The 25,797-nt window shown below is 44.0% G+C and overlaps 1 protein-coding gene across 3 annotated transcripts in view; it reads left to right on the top strand.

Moving 5' to 3' along the window:
* The window catches only part of PTPRO (protein tyrosine phosphatase receptor type O), a 126,560-nt gene that overhangs the window by 72,717 nt on the left and 28,046 nt on the right, over nucleotides 1-25,797 (top strand). For 2 of the 3 annotated variants that reach the window (XM_083461037.1, XM_083461038.1), the window contains exons 5-17: nucleotides 1,245-1,697; nucleotides 3,244-3,405; nucleotides 4,000-4,199; nucleotides 5,430-5,550; nucleotides 6,272-6,465; nucleotides 7,414-7,525; nucleotides 8,790-8,941; nucleotides 10,146-10,266; nucleotides 12,747-12,886; nucleotides 18,908-19,040; nucleotides 19,557-19,677; nucleotides 21,599-21,667; nucleotides 24,681-24,764. In XM_083461037.1, the coding sequence (XP_083317163.1) occupies nucleotides 1,245-1,697; nucleotides 3,244-3,405; nucleotides 4,000-4,199; nucleotides 5,430-5,550; nucleotides 6,272-6,465; nucleotides 7,414-7,525; nucleotides 8,790-8,941; nucleotides 10,146-10,266; nucleotides 12,747-12,886; nucleotides 18,908-19,040; nucleotides 19,557-19,677; nucleotides 21,599-21,667; nucleotides 24,681-24,764 (2,062 nt within the window). The remainder of the gene's footprint in view (nucleotides 1-1,244; nucleotides 1,698-3,243; nucleotides 3,406-3,999; nucleotides 4,200-5,429; nucleotides 5,551-6,271; nucleotides 6,466-7,413; nucleotides 7,526-8,789; nucleotides 8,942-10,145; nucleotides 10,267-12,746; nucleotides 12,887-18,907; nucleotides 19,041-19,556; nucleotides 19,678-21,598; nucleotides 21,668-24,680; nucleotides 24,765-25,797) is intronic. The other variant, XM_083461039.1, reaches the window with a different exon arrangement.

Below are 25,797 nucleotides of genomic sequence, written 5' to 3'. Positions count from 1 at the left end.
CTCCCCAGGCGGGATTGGGCAACTGGCTGAGGTAGGCGGAGAACTCCAGGTATCCCACCTGGGGAAGGCGAAGCCAAGCCTATGCTGATGGAGCCGCACAGGGTCCAGGGGCTGTGCACGTCCACACAAAGGGTGCCCCCCATTTAATGTGGGGAGCGGTCATTGTATCCAGATACAATGCATTGTCCCCATAAGTAGGAGCCTCTTCCTTTGGCCTGAGAGAAACCCTGCTGTGAACCTGTGCTTTAGAGACCTCCCCAAGACCTGTACCCTATATGCCTGGGATGGGGCAGATGGATGCTGTGGCCCTCTAAGTGTTATTAGACTCCAACTCCCATCTGCCTTAGCCAGCATGGCCAATGGGCAGGGATGAGGGGAGTTGTAGTCTTGAGGACGTGGAGGCTCCCCATCACAGGCCAAGCATGATCTATTATGATGGGATATTAGCTCCACCCAAGGCATGATGGAGAACAGCAGTGACTGGGAAAAGATAGAGATAATATTTTACAAGGACAGGAAGAAACATCACGGACAGAGTAATTGTCACACACAGAGGAAGAATAAGGATATAATTTGAATGCTTCACCTGTAGGTTTGTAAATCATTTAATGTGTCAATACAAATGAAAGTCGCTAATATTGTAGTTGTTGTATAATGTGTGAACACCTCTTTGTTAAAGTATTGAGAAGGGAAAGGCAGGTCAGACAGTTTAAGGGAATTTGAGTTAATTTGGAATTTATCTGCTGTTTTGTGTGTGTGCCATATCTATGTTCATGATAATCGTAGGGCAGTAGTTCCCAACCGTTTTAGTATGGCGAACCACAAGTCCAAATTTACCTGGTATGGTGACCCATTAATTTATTATCCCATGAATTTTGGACTATAGGTCTTGGGCAGCTACTGATTGTGTGCATTTGAACTACAAATTTGCTTATTTTATGATCATTACTTGAGGCATCCAAGGAAAAAAAACCTGGTTAATGCCCCTATTAATGTGGAATTCATTAAAATATGTATAGTACTTACAAGGTTATTCAGAGTTTTGCTCCTGGGAATGTAAGCACACCATCTGATTGCAGGCTATTTGAGGTTCACTTATAAAGCTTTGTGACCCAAAGTACTTGTGGGTTGGGATGCACAGGTTGAGAAACACTGATCTAGGACACGAAAATTGATGAGTACTATTTATTATTGTATTTTATGCATGATACGCAAATGGGAAAAAAGTGTTCTATCTTTTCCAGTTCCCTACCCTCCTCGAAACATTTCTGTGCGTATCATACATATGAACTTCAATGAGAACTGGGAGGAGCAGAGTGGAAGTTTCCCCGAAGAGCCGTTCTTGGGGACGCAGAAGACAATGCGACAGGACAAAGCCACCCAGATTCTGGATGATCTCCCTGAGCTCCCAACTGCGAACACTTCCTATACGTGGCCCGATTACCGCTACAATAGCAGCGACTATGAAACCACGTCTCAGCCCGACTGGTGGATTAACGAGCCTGACTCCCCAGAGAATGAAGACGAGTTTGTCAACGCAATCCCAAGAGATTATGAGAGCGTCAACCCCACCGAGGAGTTTGGGAGCCCTACGCCGGAGCCTTCCTCGTTCCTCCCAGTGAAAATGGTGCTTAGTTGGCTGCCTCCCAAACCGCCCACGGCGTTTGATGGCTTCCATATTAACATTGAGAGAGAAGGTAAAAGGTCACACAGCTCTGTTGAGAATTATGACACCAAGGTTGGCATTGAAACCTGGTATCATTGGGTCCCAACAGGTCTCTTAGTTGTTGCCTGGCCTGGCCTTTCTCTCACCTATCCTTTAATTGTTTTCTGGGCTGGCATTCCCAAATGGTACTACAGTGGTACCTCGGGTTAAGAACTTAATTCATTCTGGAGATCCGCTCTTAACCTGAAACTGTTCCTAACCTGAGGTACCACTTTAGCTAATGGGGCCTCCCACTGTCGCTGCGCCGCCAGAGCACGATTTCTGTTCTCATCCTGAAGCAAAGTTCTTAACCCGAGGTACTATTTCTGGGTTAGCGGAGTCTGTAACCTGAAGCATCTGTAACCTGAAGCATCTGTAACCCGAGGTACCACTGTAGATAGCAGAGCTGGCCCACCCATGAGGTGGGGTGAAGCAGCTGCCTCAGGTGGTGTGAACAAAAGAGGTGGTGCCCCGTGGGAACCATACCCACCCACCCTGCCACCGAAGCCACCCAGGTAAGGGAGGTTTTGGCGGCAACAGAACAGCACAGCTTTCCTCTGCTCAGCTTTGCTGCCTGTCTCCCCCAACCTTAGAGTCGGAGAGGGACTGGTGCCAATGCTGAGTCTTGCTGAGTTGGGAAGGGGCTCCTTAAGGAAAAGTGCTTTCTGGAGCCCCCACTCAGCCCAGCGAGGTGGCAAGGCTTTGCAAGGGGCCTCCATCATGGAGGTGGCAGGAGGTGTTTTGCCTCAGTTGCCAAAATGCCTCTAGATCTAGTTTGGCCTAGCATTCATTTGATTCCTCCCAATACCCTAATGTGGTGTTTCACCGTAGCATTGTGGAAAATTAAAATAATGGTTCGAACTAGCAGCCCAGGGCTGCTCAGAATGATTCTGCTGCCACCTCCCACCCATCGGTCTAGCCTGCCAGGCCCACAGCAAGAGAAGAGGGTCCACCAACCGAGATCTTGCAAAGAGCCCCTTCAACCTGCAGGGTAGCAAAAGCACTGAGCAGCTCCAAAGCTAGCCTCAGATTTTTGTGGGCCCCACGGGCACACCTGCCATTGCTTCGCTCACTCCAGGTGGCCTCTAAACAGAACAAGAAGAAGCTGCAGAGACATTGCAGAAGCCTCTCCTGAACTCTTCTTCTGCCTCAGTTGTGTTGCTTTTCACTTTCATGCTTTCATGAACACGTTCCTTGATTACTAGCACCACTCGAAGAGATTTGTCCCATTTTTTTTAATATATCCCTTTGCTCCCATGCATCAACTCCAGTTGTTCATAACCCTCTTGAGTGATGTTGCAAGAAGGTAGAAAGAGTACATAAATAAAATTTTATTTAGTTATTTAGTTATTTTATTATTATTATTATTATTGTTGTTGTTGTTGTTGTTGTTGTTGTTATTGTTATTATTATATTACTCACCAGAATTAATCCATTCCTTTAGCCCTGTGTTAGGGCACTGGGACATAATTCAGTTACCTCTGTCACTAGAAACCCTATCAGATTCCAGCTAATTCACACCTCTTCTCTTGATTTAGAGAACTTCACAGAATTCCTGACTGTTGGCGAGGACGTTCACGAATTTGCCACGGATCTGAAAGAACCAGGGAAATACACAATATCTGTTACAACATTCAGCTCTTCTGGTTCATGTGAAGTTCGGGAAAGCCAATCTGCCAAAACACTCAGTTTTTATATTAGTAAGTCTACACATAGTTATATAATATACATCAGTATCTGCAATAGTATATCTGGTCGGTACTTAAGTTCATCGATGCTAAATGTTACTTCTCCTTTGCCTTGTTTAAATCTGATTCTTATTGTTTTGGGTGCTTCCTCAAGTCAGTTCCTCAGTTGAAAGTTCTGGGAGCTGTAAAGACCAGGTCCAGCTTCCTTTGAATGAGAGAGCACTGGGGACCTTAAGGCAAGGATGGATTACCTGTGGCCCTCCAGATGTTGTTAAACTCCAGTTCCCATCACCCCAGGCAGCATGGCCAAAAGTCAGGGATGATGGGAGTTGTAGTCCAGGAATTTATGGAGGCCCACCTTCCCCCACCCCACTTTAAGGCATCAATGTCATATTTAGATTCTCTTCAATAAATGTATGCAGATGTGATGGACTGACAAGCACAAAATTTTCCACCGCTTGTTCACAGTTTTCAAGCATGCATGTGAAGAATCTAAGGTATACTTTTTAAAGGCAGTGGGTTGGATCCAGAATAACACTGGTTCTCAGTTAGTGGGGAGATCCAGCCTTTGAAGGTGATTTCTCCTTGCTTCTGGTGATGCTTTAGGTCCCACAGGGGAATTGATAGAAGAGCTCACTGAGAAGCCTCAGAACGTCATAGCGACAGTGCTGACCTCTACCACGGCCTCGTTGTCCTGGACTACTTCACAGGAGACCAGCAGCACTAGCACTATCATATCTGTCGTGTCCTTGACATGCCAGAAACAGAAGGAAAGTCAAAGGCTTGAAAAGCATTATTGCTCAGAGGTAAGAGGAAGAAAACACCATTTCCCAGGCCGACACTGAGTTGCAGGTGGGACTGAATTGCATATTGTCAAATTTGGGTTTGCACAGTGAATGTGGAATTGGCACTCTTGTGCAACAAAGAACTGGGTTATTTGTGGTAAGGAAAGTGTCAGAATTGTGCAGAGGAAACAACCGCTTGATCTGGCATTGCATAGCATCCAGACATAGGAGACTTCCTTATACGGAGTTGCACTGTTATTCCTACTAGTTTGGTACTCTCTTGAATGACTGGCAGCCATTCTCCATGGTCTCAGGCAGGAGATATTCCCAGCTCTGCCTGGAGATGCCGGGAATAGAACCTGCAACCTTCTACATGCCAAGCAGAAGCTCTGCCACCAAGCTATGGCTCTTCCCTTAACCTCCCCACAATGAAATCATTGCTCCTCCCAGCACATGTGGCACAAAGAAATCAGGATGAATGCTCAGTAAAGGAGGCCATCTGGGGTGACCATGGGGCATGGAGGATATGGGCACAGCGAAGAAGACATGGCTGTGTTTCTTGGGCTGCTTGAGCTTGACTCATAGGGTATTTCAGAAAGACTTCAGTGACATTGGTTTGGCTGTGAAGAAATCAGTGGCACTTCAGTATATATCAGAGGATCAGTAAATCTAACTGAACACTGGGGAACTTTCTTCCGAGTAAACATGCACAGGAAAGCACTGTACGGCTACATTCCCAAGCACACACAACCAGGGAGAAAGTGCTATTGAATGCAATGGAACTTACACCTGAGTAAATAGGTGATTGGTTGTACAGTGGATGCTTGGGTTGCAAACGTTCGCAACCCGCAGCATTCGCAACCCACATCTGCATGTATGCGCCCCGCCCAGTACTTCCAGGTTTCGGCGCTCCGTAACCTGAAAAAACGCAACCTGAAGCGGCTGTAACCCAAGGTATGACTGTACTGTCAATCCAGCCCTACCATCAGGCAGGTGCTTCTGGCAGCAGATTCTGAGTGCCGTGAAAAGGCAGAAGCGTTATATAGTTTATCTTTGTATTTTCACAGCTGGGGTGGCATGAAACTCACATGCCAAAGTTAAGATGGCTGGCCTTGGCTACTTTGCACCTTGATTTCGAGCAGGGAGGAGGCACCATTTTCTGCTCTGCCTCAGGCAGCAAAAGGTCTTGAGCTGGCCCGGATGCTCAACATGCCTTCCTTTCCTTACACATGCTCTGTATCATTTCTACAGGTGAATACAAGCAGCAGCTTTATCGAAAACCTGGTTCCTGGTGCTCAGTACCAAGTTGTGATTTACTTACAGAAGGGACCGCTGGTTGGGCCTCCTTCCGATCCTGTGACATTTGCCATTGGTAATGGGATACCTCTGCATACCTCTGTTGTTTTGGTTGCTTGAAACCAGACATTTTAGGCAGAAGAATTATTGGTAGAAGAATGAGAGTGGTGCTGCTTCTGTAGAAGCCTGCAAGGCCCATGGGTTGAGTTAAACATTGGTTTTGTCTGCACATCACAGAAAGCAATAGATAACGCTTTGCCAGGAATGCGCCAATTCTAGCCACTTTGCTCCTCGCTCCTCACACTAGGAGGAAACAAGCCACCATCTCTGTCTTAGCATTACATTTGGATTAGGGATTGTAGTTTGTTTCCTCCCAGGGCAAGCAAGAGGACAACTATGATAGCCATGGATCCATAGCTTACTGATTATGGTTTGTTGGAGCAAAACGAACCAGAATCTATGCTTCAGTTTTAATTCTAAACCAAGAACTGTAGCATGTTTTCTTCATGTTCTAATCTGAAGGAGAGAGTCCAGATAACCTGCTCACTGGTAATCCATTTATTCCCTTATACCTGTAGTTGGTGGGGAATGAGACTAAGGGTGTGCCTTATTTACCCAAGACATTGGCTTGGCCCCTGTTTGATCACATGTATAGTACTATATGCCTCACCTCATATTTTTGCATGATGACTAAATAGCTCTTGTGGATGAGGTGGGAACGAGGTGACCCACCTCTAGCAGAAACTCTATGTGCTGAATTGCAAACGTATTAATAGCTTTCCATTTCTGTTTTACAGTGCCAACTGGGATAAGGGATCTAACACTTTACCCTTTGGGCCCTACTGCTGTGGTCCTGAGCTGGAACAGGCCTCTCCTGGGTGTTTTCCGGAAATACATTGTAGAAATGTTTTATTTCAACCCGTCAACAATGACCTCAGAGTGGACAACGTATTACGAAATAGCAGCAACCGTCTCCTTAACGTCATCAGTGGTAAAGCACACTTGGATGCTATAAATGTCTCTCACACGTTCATGCCCAAACTTCATCGTTCACACACAGAGAGAAGCAAAATTAATCTAAAACAATATCCCTTTTAAATGCAACTTCATGTAAATACAGTCAATATGTTTAACAACAGAACTACATTCGACTATTTTAATCTGTGGAACTGGCACTGTTACAAGAGGCACATAATACTCATTCCACACTGGTAATAAATCAACATTTTAGCGTGGCAGCACCTACACTTTGAATCCCCCAGCCTATTGACATCAAGCAAGTGCCTTCACTGTAATATTTTGCCTGCTTAAAACATGTTTTTTGAGGGGCAAGCCTATCCAGAGACTTAGAATTACATGGGTTTCATTTCATTTTAGCTACTGTTGATTTTAATCTTCTGAATATTTCAAAATACCTGTTTTAACTGTTTTTTATACATGATATTTTATATTGTTGTAAAACTCTTGCCTTTTTTATGACGGGGTGAGCTCCTGTTGCTCGCTCCCAGCTCCTGTCAACCTAGCAGTTTGAAAGCATGCCAAAAAGTACAAGTAGATAAATAGGTACTACTCCAGCGGGAAGGTAAATGGCATTTCCATGCGCTTCTCTGGTTTCGGTGTTCCGTTGTGCCAGAAGTGGCTTAGTCATAATGGCCACATGACCCAGAAAAACTGTCTGCGGACAAATGCCGGCTCCCTCGGCCTGTAAAGCAAGATGAGCGCCGCAACCCCAGAGTCGTCTGCAACTGGACTTAACCATCAGAGGTCCTTTACCTTTTAAAATAAATACGTACAGCAATTCAATGCCAAACACTCTTTAGGCAGTCATAGGTATTCTAGGTCCAATCCAGAATGTAGTCTTAATGTCGCTTTCAGATCCCACTTTTTCAGGTGCTAATTCTCTTTCTTCCATGCCTCTTCTTGCTTGCACATCTTTCAGAGAATAGGAAACCTTCTGCCTGCCTGGTATTACAACTTTCGGGTCACCATGGTGACATGGGGAGTCCCAGAACTGAGCTGTTGTGACAGTTCCACCATCAGCTTCATAACAGGTAAATAGAGCTTTGGAGAACCTTTCACAGTTTGTGTGTGTGGTTTTGCTCTTTGATATAAGACAACAATGTGGAGGCTGCTGGCCTCTAGACGTTGATGGATTACAATTGCTACCATCCTTGACTGCTGGCTATGCTGACTGGGGCTGATGACATTTTGAGTCCAAAATACCAGGAGAAAAGCAGGTTATGGAAGGCTGGTCTAGTGGATAAGAGTATTGGATTAGGATCTTTAATAATAGGAAGGAACCATTGGGCCTGCAAACCACTGTAGAACTTTCTTAAATCTGCAGTGACGTATGATGTTTCACGAAGCATTGCTTTAGTGTTTTTTTAAGTTGACAGCAACAGGAACTAGAACCTTGATTACAGTGGTGCCTCGCAAGACGAAAAGAATCTGTTCCGCGAGTCTCTTCGTCTTGTGGTTTTTTCGTCTTGCGAAGCAAGCCCATTAGCGGCTTAGTGGATTAGCGCTATTAGCGGCTTAGCGGGCTTAGCGGATCAGCTGATAAGCGGTTTAGCGGCTTAGCGGATCAGCTGATAAGCGGTTTAGCGGTTTAGGATCAGCTGATAAGCGGCTTAGCGGCTTGGGAAAAAGGGGGTGGGAGGAAAAAACCCCCGCAGGAACTCGCAAGACATTTTCGTCTTGCGAAGCAAGCCCATAGGAAATTTGTTTTGCGAAGCACCTCCAAAACGGAAAACCCTTTCGTCTAGCGGGTTTTCCATCTTGCGAGGCATTCGTCTTGCGGGGCACCACTGTATTTTTTTTAAGAAGAAAAAAGGAGATGCTGAGTTTTGCCGTTCGTTCCAAATTCTGTACTTTCATTGTGAAATTGTAGCACACTGCTGATTTCAGGATTATAATCTAAGTATGGACCAGTGTGGCCTGCAACAATATACTGCAGTGATGAGTGCTCTTGTTCAGAGTGTCAGCCAGCCAGCCAGCCATGTCCTTTTCCGGGAGACCCCATTCCATTCTCCGGTTTTCTGTTCCCACACCCCAGCAGTCAACCAGCATTCTGTGGCCACTGAGCATGCTGAGTTTTCACTGAGTTGTTTTGGAATTTCGCCCACTCCTGCGGCTTTGATTCCCTTAATGTCTGCAAACATTCATTTCCCCTTAAGTCTGCTTCCCTATCATGTGTAGGTGGTACTGTTATGGCTACATAAGGATCCACACTAGGAACATGGGTTTGCTGTTGTATATCCAATTGTGAAATGCTTTGCAGCCTCAAATTAGGTGCACTGTTTTTCTTTCTGATAGCTCCAGTATCTCCTGAAATCACTTCAGTTGAATATTTCAATAACCTTCTCTATGTCAGCTGGATCTATGGGGATGACAACACAGACCTTTCCCATTCTCGAATGTTGCACTGGATGGTTATTGCAGAAGGGAAGAAAAAGATAAAAAAGAGTGTAAGCCTATACACCTTGTACTTCCTTTGGGTTTCACATGCAGAGAGGCACAATGCCATGGATTTTTTTAAAAAGCAAAACAAAAGCTTGTTATGGGGCAGTGGGGGGTTGCACCTGCAAGGGCCTTCGCACAGCACTTTGCAAGCACCAGAAACTAGTTGATTGTTTGCAAGCTGTCGGGGCTTGCAACAATGATCATTCGGTCATTGGGACTTGTTAGAATTGATGCAAATGGAATCCCTGTTCTGGACCTTGTGCAGGGTAGAAATATATAAGAAAGAGTCCTAAAAAGTATTACTGCAAAGTGTCTTAAACTAGTTACAAAATAAATGTTGCAAAAATACAAAGTAACACATTGTTCTTAAACAAACTAACAATGCGGTCCAGTCTTCTTTAAGTCCTTAATATAGTTTAAGAACATTCCTGCTTCCAGAGAGATATCCTATACAAACAACTTGTTTGTTCAGCTATATAGCTGCAGATATAATGTTTTAAGTGCATTTTAAGTACATTCTTCAAATGTGACCTTAGATGGTGATGGTGAACTTATGGAAAATTCAATATATTTTTCAAAACGTTTAAAAAAGAATGTTTTATATGTGTCTAGATTCCAACCAGGATTGCTGAGCTGAGCTCTTACTGCTGCTGGCTCCCATGCCAGCTGAGATATAAGAGTTCTCAGGTTTCCCAGCAATGAGTCATTACTTAGTACACACACCAAAACTGAAATCTCCAGTCTCTCTCAGCGTTTATCTAAAACTGAACCTTCTGCGTAGTGCAAACTTTTCTTTGCAAATGCAAATCTTTACGTAAGTTTTAAACTTCAGTGCATATAGACATTACATGTTATGCACATTAAATCTATATGTTTAGCAGGGCTCCCCTTGCAAGCTGATCCCCTAAATTCAGCTGATCATTGGTGCTTGCAGAGGGCACTGCAAAAATAGATTCCTCTGGCATTTTTGTGGCAGTGGATGATTGGCAGGTGGGCGGTCCTGTCTACCTGTCAGACTTGACCTACAGGGATGGGGGAAGATAAGGATCTGTCCTGCCAGCTGGGTCCAGTTCTAGACAAACTGGGCTAGAACAACCACTCACTGGCGCATCATGCTCCCACCCACTTGACAACAGGGTTCAAAGTAATTTCAGTCTGCTGTGGAGTCACCTCCTCTGTGGGCACTGTTTCACGCACTGACCATTTTAGGTGACGCGAAACGTCATGAGCGCTGTGCTCAACCTGCCACCCGGGGACATCTACAATCTGTCAGTAACTGCTTGCACCGAAACAGGAAGCAACACATCTGCACTTCAGCTTGTGAAAGTTGGTAAGTTATTCCCTAAGAGAATGGGCTGCAATTTCATGAAAGCAAAATATTGCCAAAGACCCGGGAGGCGGTAAAACTGAGAGCACCACAGACAACAGAACTGCCTGGTTTTTTTGCGGTTAACATGAACTGTCGAAAGAGTAGCACTGACCACTAGGTGTTGTATTTTAAGTCTCTTAATAAAAGTAGACAGGGTTAGATACTAGTTTCTTGGCTTCAATAAATAAATAAATGGAGGGTCATGAAAGGTTCCAGTCACCCCTTCTCTCCTCTCCCCCAGGCTGGAGCATCCTCTTCTGCCCCCAAAGCCTCTCTGGATAGTCAGGGGTCACCCCTGGACCATGTAGGATGAGGCACAGAGAGCTGCTAATGGGAGAGGGGGAATCACTCAAAGTTGGACAGAGCTTTGCCTAATCTGGAGTGATTCCTCCCTCCAGGACCCTCCCAACCTGACAATTCTACAATGCTATAATTCTCCAGCAAACCTCTGCAGGCCCACCTAGCCTTGTTCATGGGAGGTTGGGGGCGGTGGCTCCTGAACCTCCAGAGAAGTCTTCCAGGGGGAACAAGTGGCCGGGGGCAGGGATGGAAAAACCTCCTTCTGTTCATTTATTTTAGAATCCAAGCCATTAGGTTCTTTAAGAGAGAGAGAGAGAGAGAGAGAGAGAGAGAGAGAGAGAGAGAACTTGGTCCATTAATTAAAGCACAGATGCAAGCACATTTAAATTAACAATTTGGTGAGGGTCAATTTGGTTTTCAGAAAGAACTAGGAGCAGAACAAAGTCACCTTTGCAATTCCGATTTTAATAGCAAGAGGACTAGAAATTTAGGTTTATATGTAGAAAGTCTGTGTGTGTAAGAGAGAGAGAGACAGAGAGAGAGAGAGAGAGAGAGAGAGAGAATGAATTAATCTTATATCCCACCCTTCCTCTTCAAAGTAAGAACTTTATACACCACACTTCCTCCCTTCAGATATGTATAGACCACTGGATAACTCAGTTGGTTAGAGCGTGGTGCTGATAACACCAATGTCACAAGTTTGATCCCCATATTATTGCATTGCAGGGGGCTGGAATAGATGAAAACCAGGGTCCCTTCCAGCTCAAAAATCTATGATTTGTGTGTGTGTGTGTTTAATATAGCCCAGAAAAAGCCTAGGTAGCCTTGACTGAAAAAAAAATGCCCAGTATATTTCAGAAAGCAAGAAAAAAATTATGAGGACAGAAGAATACTATGCAATAATGCAAAACCCCGGAAGCTATATTTAGAGTAAATTATATTGAACAAAGAGCCAGAATTAGTAATAGTAGAGTCTGTCATGGATGCCCACCACCCCCTACACTGTTTAATGCATTTATAAAGGATGCAATTAATAAAATGGAACAAGTACTGCAGCCCAGCATTAAAGTAAAAGGGAAGGAAATGGGTATGTTTTGCTGATGTAGCAGTAATGGCAGACATAGCACTAATGGAAATATTATTATTATTTTAAGATATGGAAGTGCTAAATACAATGAAGTCAGGCTTTTTGAACTCCAGCTAAAAATGAACAAAGAAAGATTTGAGAGATAGGTCAGAACCTGCCATGGACCATCCCAGATAAGGAAGACTTGCGTCTGATAGTTAACTTTTTGTTGGGAAGAGAAACACCAGCAGCAGCTTCCATGGGGCTCCAGATGCACCTTATTACATGCTTCTAGCTTCTAGGCAGCTGTCCACAGGTCTGGGCTCTATGAAGTAGCTGCAGCAACAGTGAGACCCTACCTCTCTGCTGGCTTATAAACTCTCCCCTGGTATGTTGCATGCCCACAACCTAACGACTTTTCCTGCACGGAAGTCATCATTATTCTTATTAACTTTGAGAAATTGCTTGTCAAAATCTCCTTCAAATAATAACCCAAGGAAGCCGGATATCAACATGAGAAAAAACCAACTATGTGAACTTTCAAACGTAAAATTAAAAAAATGACACCAACTTTTTTCTTGGGAGATGATATAAAAATTCTGAATATGACGGGCTTTTGAACAGTCAAGGGTTGTGCGTCTTAATGAGCTTCCTTAAATATGGCACACAGTCTCATTTTGACCATCTCAGACGTGCAGCAATCTTAGGGTCAGACAAGCCAAGAAGAGAAATGTGTGGTTCTAGCTCCACAAAATAACAGCTTCCGGAACCCTCTGTCAAAAGTTGTGCAAATATCATTTATCTTCCTAAAGGTGCACACACACACACGCCAGTTAAGACTCGACTGAAAAAAGGAAATGAAGCAATAACTGAAAATAGGGAAGAGGGAGCAGCCCACTACTTAAGGGTGTTTCTGTTTAAAAATTGCCTGTTTACTGCTGACAGAGCTTTGGGAAAAGTAAAAAGACATCTCTGTGGCACCACTAGATAGCAAGTTCTTCAACTGGTTCTGCCTTCAACATCTTTCCATTGGATTTGTAAGATACCTCTGAAGTTACTCTCCTCCTGTCCCCAGACCCAGCTCCTCCGAGGTCACTTTTCGCTGTGAATAAGACCCAGACGTCTGTGACTCTCCTGTGGGTGGAAGAGGGAGTTGCTGATTTCTTTGAAGTCTTCTGCCAGCAGGCTGGTTTGAGCCAAGACACAAAGATCCAGGTATGTGTTTTCTTCTTTTTCAGGGATGTTCTACCTCCTCTTGTATCTCGATGGTAAAGATTTTGGAATCTGTTTTGTCCCCCGCAGTTACGTTATCTTCTCCTGTTTGAGACTCTGATAATAACCAACATGGTAGTTCTCAATTCAATAGTGCAACCCCAGTTTCTGCTGATTTAATAAACGAAAGCTGTCCTACATGAGCCCTTCTCAGGTGCTGAGATCCACATGTTCAGGGAATCCATCTAGTGGGATAGGGAACAGGACAGTCCCTCTGGCCACACTCTTAGCTTTAAGAGAGTCGGGCTTTAAAAGAAGATTGGGCAGGTTCACTGGGGAATCATGCTGTCCGTGGCTACGAGCCACGATGACTATGTTCTACAACTTCTGAATACCAGTTGCTGGAAAACACCAGTAGGGAGGGTGTTGTTGGACTCAGAATCTGCTTGGGGGCTTCCCATAGGCATTTGATTGGCCACTGTGAGTCTTTGGCTTGATCCAGCAGCCTCTTCTTATGTATCTGAATTCAGTTCAATCAGGAATTGTGTACTATCAGAACTACTGCTCACATGAGAGCATCTGCTGCAATACAGCTGTTGGTCACAATTTCACATGTTCAACTCAGTGTGTGGCTCGCACTGTGGCCAGAGGGGTGTGTCAATGTCTGCGCCAGTGTGACTCGCTAGTGAACGCCCTTCCCTTTCCACATGCTCCTTGAGAACACCTGAAAGGGATATAGTTTTGATACTTTTCTGATTCCCTCATTATACTAGCACATCAGGACCAATGTTGCTTCACAACATGAATGTGTCCTAAGCTAGGAGTCCCATCAATTGACGTTTTCATTTGCCTATTCAATTTGCCTCCCAGCTATTAATCAATGAAAAGGTAATTCCATAATGTGCAACGTCCAGCCCTATTTGTTATATTTAAATAGTTTTGCATGTTTGCAAAACTGCAACACAGGTGCCTTTTTAAGATCCTAACAGGAGGGTATGATTTTCCTGAAGTTTGGGGATGACCAAATGCAAAGGAAAATAGGGCTCTTTAGTGCAGAAGGGGGAACTGGAATACATACATCTTCTTGTGCAAGCGTGAGAAAGGGTGCTCCAAAATGTAATTCTCTCTTACATCTAGGAACCAAGGAAGCTGCCTTATACTGAGTCAAATCATTGGCCCATTTAGCTCAGTATGATTGGCAGGTGCTCTCCAGAGGTTCAGAGAGGGTTGCAGGGCAGCTGCTCTGCCACCGAGCTACAGCCCTTCCTTGGCCACAGCGCTTCTAAACAACTACTCAAGATATGATGTTGCGGACTCCAACTCCCATCAGCACTAGCTGTCATTGCTATTGGTGAGGGATGATAGGAGTTGTAGTCCAAGACTTCCACAGGAAGCAACTTTGATGACACCTGCGCTATAGGGTGCCCGTTTATATATCACCAAAAAGGGGGACACCTATTTGCATAAAATTGAATGTGTTGATGCATGTGAACAGTTGCAAACTTGGGTATAATTACTATAATTTAAAGACAGATGCCATATATCTCACCACAGTGGCAATGGCTGTGACCAGGTGAGCTGTGTACCTGTTGCTTCTGCTGACAAAGTGCTCCTGGTCAATGGGTCTCTTTGAGAGCCTTCTTGCTCTCCCTTCTTGAGGCTGTTTTATCCTTAAACACGACTTGGAGCGGAGATCCTGCAAAAGGGAGGACTCCTTCAAATAGAGGACTGTCCTTTAACAGCCCTTCAGGTATATGAAGGTCCTCTGTAAAGCACGACACTCAGCCACTAGTACCCAGAAAGAAAAATCCTTTAGTATTTTCGTATCCACCAGTTTGGGAATCTGCAGCAAAGCACAATTCATTAGGAAGGAAGCTCTTCCCTTTATTTCAATTTCTCTGGTTCTGCTACCCTTGGGCTTTCCCCCATGGGAGTTCTGGCTTTGAATGCAAAAGGGAAAGCCAGCAATAATATGTCAGAGAGGGGGAAACAAGCAAGTTAAAACTAGTTACAGTTTGCACCCTTCATTAGAACACCACTTCTTGTTTTCTTGGTCACATCCACACTGTGTATTGAAAGCACATGACTTCCACCAAAGACTCAGTTCCTAACCTGGTGTGTGGTAGAATTAAGGCATATTTCTTTATTTTAATAACTGAGTTATAGAGGTGTTGGTGTTGGAATCCAACAACAACAACAACAACAACAACAACAACAACATATTATTTATACCCCACCCATCTGGCTGGGTTTCCCCAGCCACTCTGGGCAGCTTCCAACAAAATATTAAAATACAGTAGTCCATCAAACATTAAAAGCTTCCCTAAACAGGGCTGCTTTCAGGTGTCTTCTAAAAATCTGGTAGTTGTTGTTCTCTTTGACATCTGGTGGGAGGGTGTTCCACAGGGTGGGTGCCACTACCGAGAAGGCCCTCTGCCTGCTTCCCTGTAACCTCACTTCTTGCAGTGAGGGAACCACCAGAAGACCCTCTGCGCTGGACCTCAGTGTCCAGGCTGAACGATGGGGGTGGAGATGCTCCTTCAGGTATACTGGACCAAGGCCATTTAGGGCTTTAAAGGTCAGCACCAACACTTTGAATTGTGCTCGGAAACATACTGGGAGCCAATGTAGGCTGCAAAGAAAGGCTGAAAACACATTGATCATCTTTTGTTGATATACTTTTATGATATACTTTGTTTCTGTTCTGGTATAAAATAATTGTATTTCCACAAAGGTCAGTAAAAACGAAAGCACACCCAAGATTCTGGGTGGTATGAAAAAGTAGACAATGGTCATTTGTTGATGATCTTCCTGAGGCTTTTCTCCTGTTGTATCATCACAATTTTTGGTTTCTATCTCTCTACGCTGCTTGACCCTTCTAAGGGTACATTCAGATGCAGGGAATATTATGTTAGTTTTTCTGATTGTAATGCAGCTTGTTGGCTGATATATTGGCAGATCACGCCAAATTTCATTCACTCTGGTGGGTGTGGTGTGGCACGAAAGCAAACACGATGGACAACATCACTGCTGTTCCACCCTGTGTGCTTCTGTTCCCCCATGATCCCCCCATAAACACAGCAGGAGAGAACAGCATGCTGGGAAGGCGCCCCAAATTGTGACTTTACTTCTGCGATCTTGGGGGTTTATGGGCTCGCAGAGGGATTACCATATGTCTGGAGCCAATTAACATGGAAATGAGCCATAAATGTCCACTAGATTCCGCTAGATTTGTGGCTTTTAAATCCTGTGAAAGCTCAAATATAACGTGGAAAGTAACAGGTAGGGGAATGTCTGAATGAGGCCTCAGAGGCCTCTGCTAAAAGAAAGACTTTGCCTCATCTGCTTGCTTCATCTAGGTCTAGGACAGCGTCTCTTGCCTTTGCCACGTGCTGGCATGAGTCACGTCACTCTTTCAGAACTGGTTACAAAGCCAGGAAGAAACAAAACGGTTCACAGAGTTACTATGACGAAACTGTTGATTTGTGCTTGTGTCATGATTTGGTTTTATCGCCTTCCTGCACGGCATGCTGTGGTCAGGAACGGAAGAGCTAAATTCCACATTTGTCTCTGTCACATGTTACAGCCTTCCCAGGACTGCACACAAAACAAAAGAATTGCCGTGAAAATCCCTGAAACAAGAAGTAATCAACTTTAGAATTAAATTAAATAACAAAAATCAAAAATTTAAGGAAAAATTAACCTAGAATTAAACAAAGACTTTACGAGATGCTGGCTACAAAATTCATTTCACTGAACTAATCAGTTTCCTCAGACAGAAATAAAGAATTTTATAAACCTTAAATGATTTTAAGTGATATCAAACAAACTCAAGAGCAGGGCTGAACCGCTTCCTTGAGTTTACAAAAAAGGTATAAAAACCTCAATGACAAGTTTTAAACATAGCCCTATTTAAGAGAACATTATAAACCTTAAATGATTTCCAGCAAACTCAAGAGCAGGGCTGAAACGCTTACCTAAGTTTACAAAAAAGGTTTTGAGAAAAACTTACAAAGGAATACGAGATAAGCTGTTTAAGTTTCAAACAAACTCAAAAACAGGGCTGAAGCGCTCCTGACTGCTGATGTTAAAGACTGATTACATGTTACAGCCTTCCCAGGACTGTACAGCTTGAGAATGCTTTGTTGCTGCCCCACACTGCTGCTACCCATAACTGTAGTTTAGCCAGTTGCTGTGCTGCTGTTTTTAAGGGTGACAATATTTGTCGGATTTGATATGTTCTTTTAATCTCATTTGTTTTTCTTGCAATCACTTTGCGGCTTGTGCAAAGGCCAGGATATAAGTTATCCAAAATGAGGACCTAAGTACAAATATGTAGAGGTCTGAATGGTGTGGTTTTCCATGCAAAGCTGGAGTTTCAACACTCGCAAACCTATCCTTTAAGTGGAACGGTGTTGGCTGGCCATCACAATCTCTTGTGGTAGGAATCCCAGAGTTTAGCCACGTGTGAAGAAGTGCTTGCTTTTGCCCGTCTTGAATCATCCAACTTTCAACTTCATTGGATCACCTGGACTTCTAGACAGTGAGAAAAACCTCTCCCTGTCCATTTTGATGTAAAAATTGGGTTTTGGCTTTTGCTGCCCAACTCTGAGTCCCCTAAGTCGATGATTGGTCAGAGAAGAATGGATGGAGGCAAGATCCAGTGGAAAGCAAGGCAGATATTTATTTTTCTGTTGAATGGGACCTTGAACAAAAGTGTGCAAGCACCTTTAAAGACTTTTGACATTGCCCAATCCCCTTAGCCAGAGACCACCCCAGAATCATCATACATACATCATAGGAGGCCATCTGCAGCAGAAATCCTGTCTGCTAGGATACCTGATAATGGTTGTTGATTGCATTTAACCTGGGCAGCCTGGCCATTCTTTTGTAATGGGTTAATAATTTAGCTCCTGAATCCAGGTCACAGGCTTACCCTATTCCTACACAAATACTCCCTTAAGACAGGATTTGTAAGTGAAAAGGCAATGGGAAGGCTTTCCCTATTTGCCTCCCATACTGCAGAGGAATATTTGAGGTCATTGGGAGAGTCAAAATGGCTTCAGGGTTGCTCTCTTGTATTCTTTCAGACACATGGTTCATATATTTAGATATGTGTGCATTTATGAATATTTATTCTATATTTAAAATTCTTAAAACAACTTTCTCCACACTTTCATTTTATACACCTTATCATGTCCACTGTTACTTGCTCTCCCCCCTCCCAAAACTAAGAAGCCCCAAGCATTGCACCCTCTCTTCATAGAGGATTCCATTCTTGTCTATTCAGAACCCCCCCCCCCCCAGTTTCAAATCCTGTATTATTTTATTCACATAATATACAGTACATTCTTTACAACAAACAACTCCAAAATAAAATCATATGTAACAAAACCATAAATCTCATGTTTTCATTTATACTGATCTCCTCTCTGATACCTTTACTTGATATTTCTTGCTGCTTGCTGCTTTCGTTATAGAATCTTTATGAAAATTTAAATCTCTTAAATCCTATACGAATCTTTAATAATTTCAATTAATCCCTTCACCTCCCTCCCCCACAGCCCAGTACTTCCCTGCACCCATGTGTCATCTTCTTTACCTTCTATTATTTTTGTTATTGTTGCGTTAATCACTTTATCCTTGATATATTATTATCCTATCTGCTTGTGCCTTTTAAACTTTTGCATATTAAAAGGCGCAAGGTGATAGGATAATAATATACTAAGGATGGAATAACAAATAAAGTGAATAATGCAGCAATAATAATGTCTACTCAGAATTAAGACCCTCAGCGTTCAATGGGGCTTGCTTTCTGGTAAGCCACCCGGCATCTGTCATGAATGCTCAGTGGAGATTTCTGCATTGCAGGGGATGGAACCGCATGACCCTTGGGGTCTTCTCCAATTCTATGTTTCTAAGCACATACAGGAGTTTAGCCTGCATTTGCTTGTGGGGGAGGCATGTAATAATTGGAGTGATCACTAACCACAAACTCTTTCCTTGCCTCCCCCCTACATTTAGGAGCCTGTTACGGTCTCTTCGCACGTAGTGACCATCTCCAGCCTCTTGCCTGCCACGTCCTACAACTGCAGTGTGACCACCTTCAGCCACAACAGCCCCAGCATCCCCACCTTCATTGCTGTCTCCACAATGGGTGAGCAGAATTCCTTTGATTCGTCACTCACTTCACCCATTTCTCTCCCCCTCTCCCCAAAAAGATGACCATAGGGCAAGGACCTGTGGAAAATACTCCCCAAAAGGTTCTCAGAAGATTTCTACATTGCAAAGGGTTAGATTCGATGACCCTCGTGGTCCCTCCAAGTCTAAGATTGAGATGTGGCAGAAGACCATATTAGGCAAAATGTACATTCCTAAGCATTGAGTTATTAGTCAGATGCTACCTTTTGGGGTAGCATTAATGGGCATGAAATTGTCAGTTGTTGAGCTTATTATTACATTTTGCCCACCAGGAAACAGAGAGTACACCATTTGCATTTTTTGGTCAATTGCCCATCATTTTTTGTCATCATTTTTTAAAGGACCCCTGTAGTCATTGCGGAAGTGCTCTCTGAGAAACTATTATATGCAGAAATAATTCAGGATTGTTGTCTTTTCCTTTGCATGTCTTGGTATCGTTCCTTAACCTGGCTCCTCCTCCTTGCATTTTCAGTTACAGAGATGAATCCCAATGTGGTGGTCATCTCTGTCCTAGCCATCTTGAGCATCCTTTTGATAGGCCTGCTGCTGGTCACTCTTGTGGTCCTTCGGAGAAAACACCTGCAAATGGCCAGGTAGGTCAGCTTTGACTTCTAATGCCAGTGATGGTTCCTAAATGGCGAATGAAGCAACCGTGTGCCTTGCTGAACTAGGGACTTGGGTCACTGCCTATCGCTTACACAATGAGTGGTGATGACCACCAACTGGGATATCTTTTAAAGGGGATTGGACAAATTCATGGAGAATTTTCCCCAAAGCTCAGTGGCTTCTAGCAATGATGTCGATGTTCGACCTCCACCTTGGAGGCAGTATGCCTCTGGATGCCAGGAGAGGGCTCTTGTGATCACGTCCTGCTTTGGAGCTTTCCACAGACATCTGGTTGGCCACTGTGAGAACAGGATGCTGGAGTAGATGGACCATTGGCCTGGTCCAGCAAGACTCTTCTAATGTTCTTACGAGACCCATAATTTATATCATGATGAACCATGCTCTATGAGGAACAGTTGAAGGAGCTCAATAGGATTGCAACTCAATGAGAGAGCATCTGCTAGGCATGCAGAATTTCAGTCCCCAGCAACTCTAGGTTGTACGCCTCTGGGGGTGAAGTCAAATCACTGTGTTAGCAGTACACAAGTGACCTCCCTGGGACGCAAGCCTGAGCAGTGTGTAAGGAGGTCTTGGGCTGCCCAGACAAGCTAGGCAGTTTGTGTGGAGACCTCCAGTCTTGCGGTTGGAATGTCTAGGTTCAGAAGACCTCAGATTCCAGATTTGGATTGGGCTGAACCTGACACGGGCAGAAAGGAATTGGATGAGCTGACCTCCTAGGGCTCCTTTCAAATCTAAAATTCTATGGTTCTGTATGGATGTACCACAGATAAACCAGGTATTCTCCTGCAATATGTTCATCTCTTAAGTGATAAGCAGCAAGTGGTTCCCTTACTTACACATATCCAAATGAATTAACTAATAAGCAATTGGTGATTCCATCACCACCGCAGCAACCTTGTTTGCATGACCTTCGCCACTCCTGAAACTCCCACCCTTTGTCCTCATCCTGGTTGCCAAGTTAATCCCATCACTGATTCATTCTGCAAACACCTATCAATGAAAGCCTTGCAGAAGGATTAAGACTCCCTATTTCCTTACAATTTCCATGCACACTGTGCATAAAAATAATTTCCTCTTTCCTTTCAAGGTTAACAAGGTATGTAATTGCATTTCAAAGCATCACTTTGAGAGAGGAAAAAGGGGGGTGTTAATTGGTTCTCCTGCAGACATGGTGTTTTATTAAATGGGATGTATTTGATGTACTGTACACATTTCAGGTGAAACATGTGCACTTGGAATAGCAGAGCTCTTTTAAATTGGATTATGTCTGCTTGGCTCTTATTTATAGCTACAGCTGTTCTCCAGGTGATGCTCACCATATTTTTTCTGTTCCATGACCTGGCAATAAACGCAATTCTCCTCCTTGATTTTGCTCAAATGCAGATGTTACAGAACAGAGGAGAAATATTGCCGGCTACCAAAGGTTGCAGTCAGATCTGCTGACTCTTAATTGTTCTGTTAACCAATTTTGCAATTGCTGGGGAGGGAAGGCTCAGTTCTCTATTCCATTGGGACATGGCTTCCTAAACTTTGGTCTCCAGCTGTTTTTGGACTGCAATCCCCATGATCCCTGGTCCTGCTAGCTAGGGAGGATGGGAGTTGTAGTCCAAAAACAGCTGGGGACCCATGTTTGGGAAACCCTCTACTGTGAAGGGGAAGAATTTGAGAGATTCTGCTCTCTCTTGCTCTGTCTGGTTGGGCGCTTAACCATGCTTAGTCAGAAGTCAGCCTCGCTGTGTTCAGTGGGGGTGTATTTTAGTCATGGACAAATTTATTGATCTAGTAAGAAGGAGAGAAGGAAAAGACAGATCCAGGACAGATAAAAGATAGTGAGAGAGACAGAGGCCGATCTACCAATAATCACTTGAGGTCTTCTTCCAATACCAGGGAATGTGGAGCTGGAACCTTTGTGAACTTCGCTTCATTGGAGAGAGATGGAAAACTGCCATATAACTGGTAAGCGATGCCCAAAGCGATGCCCTTACATTTGCCTGGCTACTTCTCTTGATGTGTATTGGGGTTTTTTTGGCCCTAACTCTAAATAATGTTTGCTGTGAGAAAGATATTGCAATTCAAACGTTAACAGTTGGATCCCACATTTTAAATAGGACGTACATTTTATATTATTTATTCATCTGTATGATTTTTACCCCATTCTTCCCCCAAAATAAATAAAAATAAATAAAACAAATCTTGAAAAAGATTATTTTAAAAAAACTTAGTTCTCTAAGGTGCTACTGGACAATTTTTTAATTTTTTTTGGAAGCAGGAGGTCACCAGTCCCTTTATTTGCAGTCACATCGCCTCTGGGAAGCAGCCTTAGAACAGAGGGTCCTTTTTCAGACAAAAGGTTCCTTTCCCTCCCCCACAGCCTTCCAGAGACCACATGGCACTGAAAAAACTATTTATTCATTATCTAAATAAATTCAAGAACAAAATTCTTCCCAAGGCTGCCCATACAACAAAACAGTACAGTACACCTATAGCACTCCTTCCCCCTCCTCTTTGACCTCTTCAAGCATTTCATTTCATTTGATTGAGGTCATGCCTTTCATCCTTAGCTATTTCCACTGAGAAACTGCAATGCTCAAGCATCTGGTTATGTGAGTCAGGGAAGACAAATGCTGCTTTTTCTTCCCCTGGACATATAATCTCCCATAGCAATAAAAAGCCCAGAAAATCTGGTCAATGAATCTGCAATGAGTTCTGCAATGAGAAAAATGCTTAAGGGATCAACAGTTAATGCTCTTGTTCACCCATGAAACCCATTTCTTCCCCACTGCTGGTGTTTTGTATACCAAGCCTGGTGTCTCCCAAATGATAATCAAGGGGGTTGGACTAGATGGCCCTTGGGACCTCTTCTGTCTTTCTATAAATATTGACTGAGAGAGAGACTGAGAGCAAGGCAGTGAGACCTGGTTGGCTTTCTCTTCAATGACTTATTAATTTAAAACCTATTTAGACCCACAAATACCTTTGGAAGTTCCCTCCAAGTCTTTCAGCCAGTACAACATAAACGTGCTTAGGGTCATGTCATGAAACCCTAAACATGTCTATTGAGATGCTTCCTCCTTCTTCTCAGTTTATGAATACCTCCTGCTAGCTACCGCTTCTCTGAAATCCAGAATCCTAGGCAAGGACTGTAGCTCAGTGATAGAACACCTGCTTTGCATGCAGAAGGTCCCCCAAATTCAGGCGGTGTGCCTGTGTGGAAGGAATCTCAGCCATGCAGTAAAACTCTCGTGCAACAGCTTCTATTCTACGAAGCTTTATTGTACAGCAGCAAAACAACAACCAGGAGAGAGCGAAGGCATGATGCTTCTCCTGTCGCAGCCAAAACAGAAACGTTCACATAACAAAGATGCAAACACCCCCCCCAGTGACAGGATGTCATTTCCCTCTGACCTGTTAACCCTGTAAGCTCTGGGTATCCTCACATCCCCAGTCTGAACTCCGGGAGAGCTGCTGCCAATCAGTGCAGACAGTGTAGACCAAAGGGCAGACTTGGTCTACAGCATCTTCCTCTGTTCCTGTCGTATTAAATCTAAACCAGTAGCCCACTCTAGAGGGCTGAGGAGGAACAGTTGTGGTTGCAAGCTCCTTTGAGATCCCTCATGTTTGAGCAATCCTGGTAACCTTGAAATGCAAGTGATTTGAAAAAATCAGTTCAGAATATTATTATATTATATTAAGGTAAAGGGACCCCTGACCATTAGGTCCAGTTGTGGCCGACTCTGGGGTTGCAGCGCTCATCTCGCTTTATTGGCTGAGGGAGCACAACTTTATTGGCTGAGGCGCACAGCTTCCGGGTCATGTGGCCAGCATGACTAAGCCGCTTCTGGCAAACCAGAGCAGCACACGGAAACGCCGTTTACCTTCCCGCCGGAGTGGTACCTATTTATCTACTTGCACTTTGAGGTGCTTTCGAACTGCTACGTTGGCAGGAGCTGGGACCGAGCAGCGGGAGCTCACCCCATTACAGGGATTCGAACCGCCGACCTTCTGATCGGCAAGTCCTAGGCTCTGTGGTTTAACCCACAGCGCCACCCGCATCCCTATATTATATTATATTATATACTCTCTCATCTCCTATTCTGAATTGTGAGTGCCCTCGGGTGGTTACTGATTCTTTGATTAGCTCATCTGGTAACCAGCTTAGGCTTACCGTGATGTGCAGATGATACCCCGGATATCACCATGTGAGGCATGTGCTTTCCCCAAACAGTGGAAAACCCCAAGACCATGGGCCAATCAGTTAAAGGGCTGGTATGGGGAGCAGGCAGACGTGAAGGTATTTTGTGGATTTTATGAGGTGCAGCCGGCTGGCGCAACTGGCAAAATTGATTTGATATGGCTCCGAAGAAAGTCTTTTGATGATAAAAACTTCCCATACTGAATGAAAGCCACCAGCAGGCCCTGTAAATATTGGTGCAGCTAATGAACTAAGCGGAAATCAACCTTTATTCCCTCTTTGAGCTCCCAGAAGCAGAGAGCCCTCCGCAGCAATCATTAATCCTCTTTTCGGGGGGCTTCTTTGATACGGCACCAAAGGCGGAAGATCAAACGCTCTAGCTAATTAATGATCCAAGCTGGAGTTACGCTAACAAGGAACCCCAAATGCAGCAGCCCAATGCTATGAATTTACTTGAGCCTCTGGGGGTGGCAAGAGGGTCCCTGGGGAGGTTTAAAAAGGGATACGACTGAGTGTGAATAGTGTGGGGAGTAGCTGGTTTACTCCACGCAGTGTAGTTGGTTGCTGCATCCCAGAAAATAGGGATCAATTCCTCTTTTTCATTATATAGCCTTGACTATGCCCATGGTCTTAGCTAGGGCCTCTAACACCCCTACCTCTTCTTCCAGGCTGTCTGTCTAGATTTTAACATGTGACCTATTGATCTCTTGCTTGTCATACTAATCCTCCTGACTTCAATTGTTAATCTCTCTGCATATTATCTATTAATACTCACAGGCGTAGGAGTGTCTTTGCTTTCCTAACTCTGTTGCCTTCCTGCCTATGGACTGATTATCTCTTGGCGTTTTATATTAACCCTTGGTAAGTCTGCATCAAACAGCTTGCTTCTTCCTCGACTGTAACCAAAAAGTTTTCATTTCCTGCTAGGTTTGCTCAAATCTATGTTGAATATGTTCTCGGCGTTAAAATGGAGTTCAACTCTTGAAATATGGAAACAAGAGGAGACTTTGCCCCTTGCACCCATTTTATGATTGGGTGGGGAGGAAATTGGGGGGGGGGGGCGTTGCACAGAACTCTGTCTAGCCATGCCCAAGAAACTTCAGGGTTGTATCAGACAAAGCTGTTCTGTTTGCAGAAGGACTTCCACTTGCACTGCGGAACTTCTCCCAAAGAGCAAATCTGGGGCACACACAGTGAGGTGAGAGGGATGGGCAAGCCCTTCCATGAATGGGACAATGTCGCTGGATACTGGTGCCAACAGGGGGGTGCCAACTGGGGGCTCCTTGGTTGGCATTGACCCATGACAGCCTTTTCAGTGGCAGTAAACATCCCTGTTTACTTGGAGATTTGATGGCCTAAACGCACTGTTCTTGGAAAGCCTAAGATACCTGGTTTTGGAAATCTGTAAACTGTTTTTACAAAGTTAAAAATAAATGTTTTATTATTGATAGATTTGCTGCCCTGGGCTGCTATGGGGGGAAAGGGCAGGATATTGAATGAATGAATAAACCCTGCATACTTTGCATATAATCAGTGAGATATGGCTAAGCTTTCACCCACCCCTGATGTGGCTAGTATTCAGCAGTTTCTTTATAGGAAAGCAAATGTCCTTTCAGGTTATATGCTCATTATACAAGAGCCTGTTCCAAAAGGGCAATGGTTCTCTCCCCTCCCCCCCAATTAACTAGCATGCTTTTAAGATCTGCCCAATTTTAATCATACAGTTACACAAATGAACTAAATATGTTTGCCGTGTGCAAACCCCTTGACCCGTGACCTCTCTTGATGTATGCATTCTATAAGCTAATGATGTATTGTGTTTGAAAGACACTATGAAAGCCTTGTTAAAATGTGCCTTCGGGGCAGTTCTCCTAACTGGTGGTTCTCCGAACAT

Source organism: Podarcis liolepis, assembly GCF_965112155.1.
Source record: "Podarcis liolepis genome assembly, chromosome: 10".
Lineage (NCBI taxonomy): Eukaryota > Metazoa > Chordata > Lepidosauria > Squamata > Lacertidae > Podarcis > Podarcis liolepis.
This window is presented reverse-complemented; position numbering and strand designations above follow the sequence as displayed.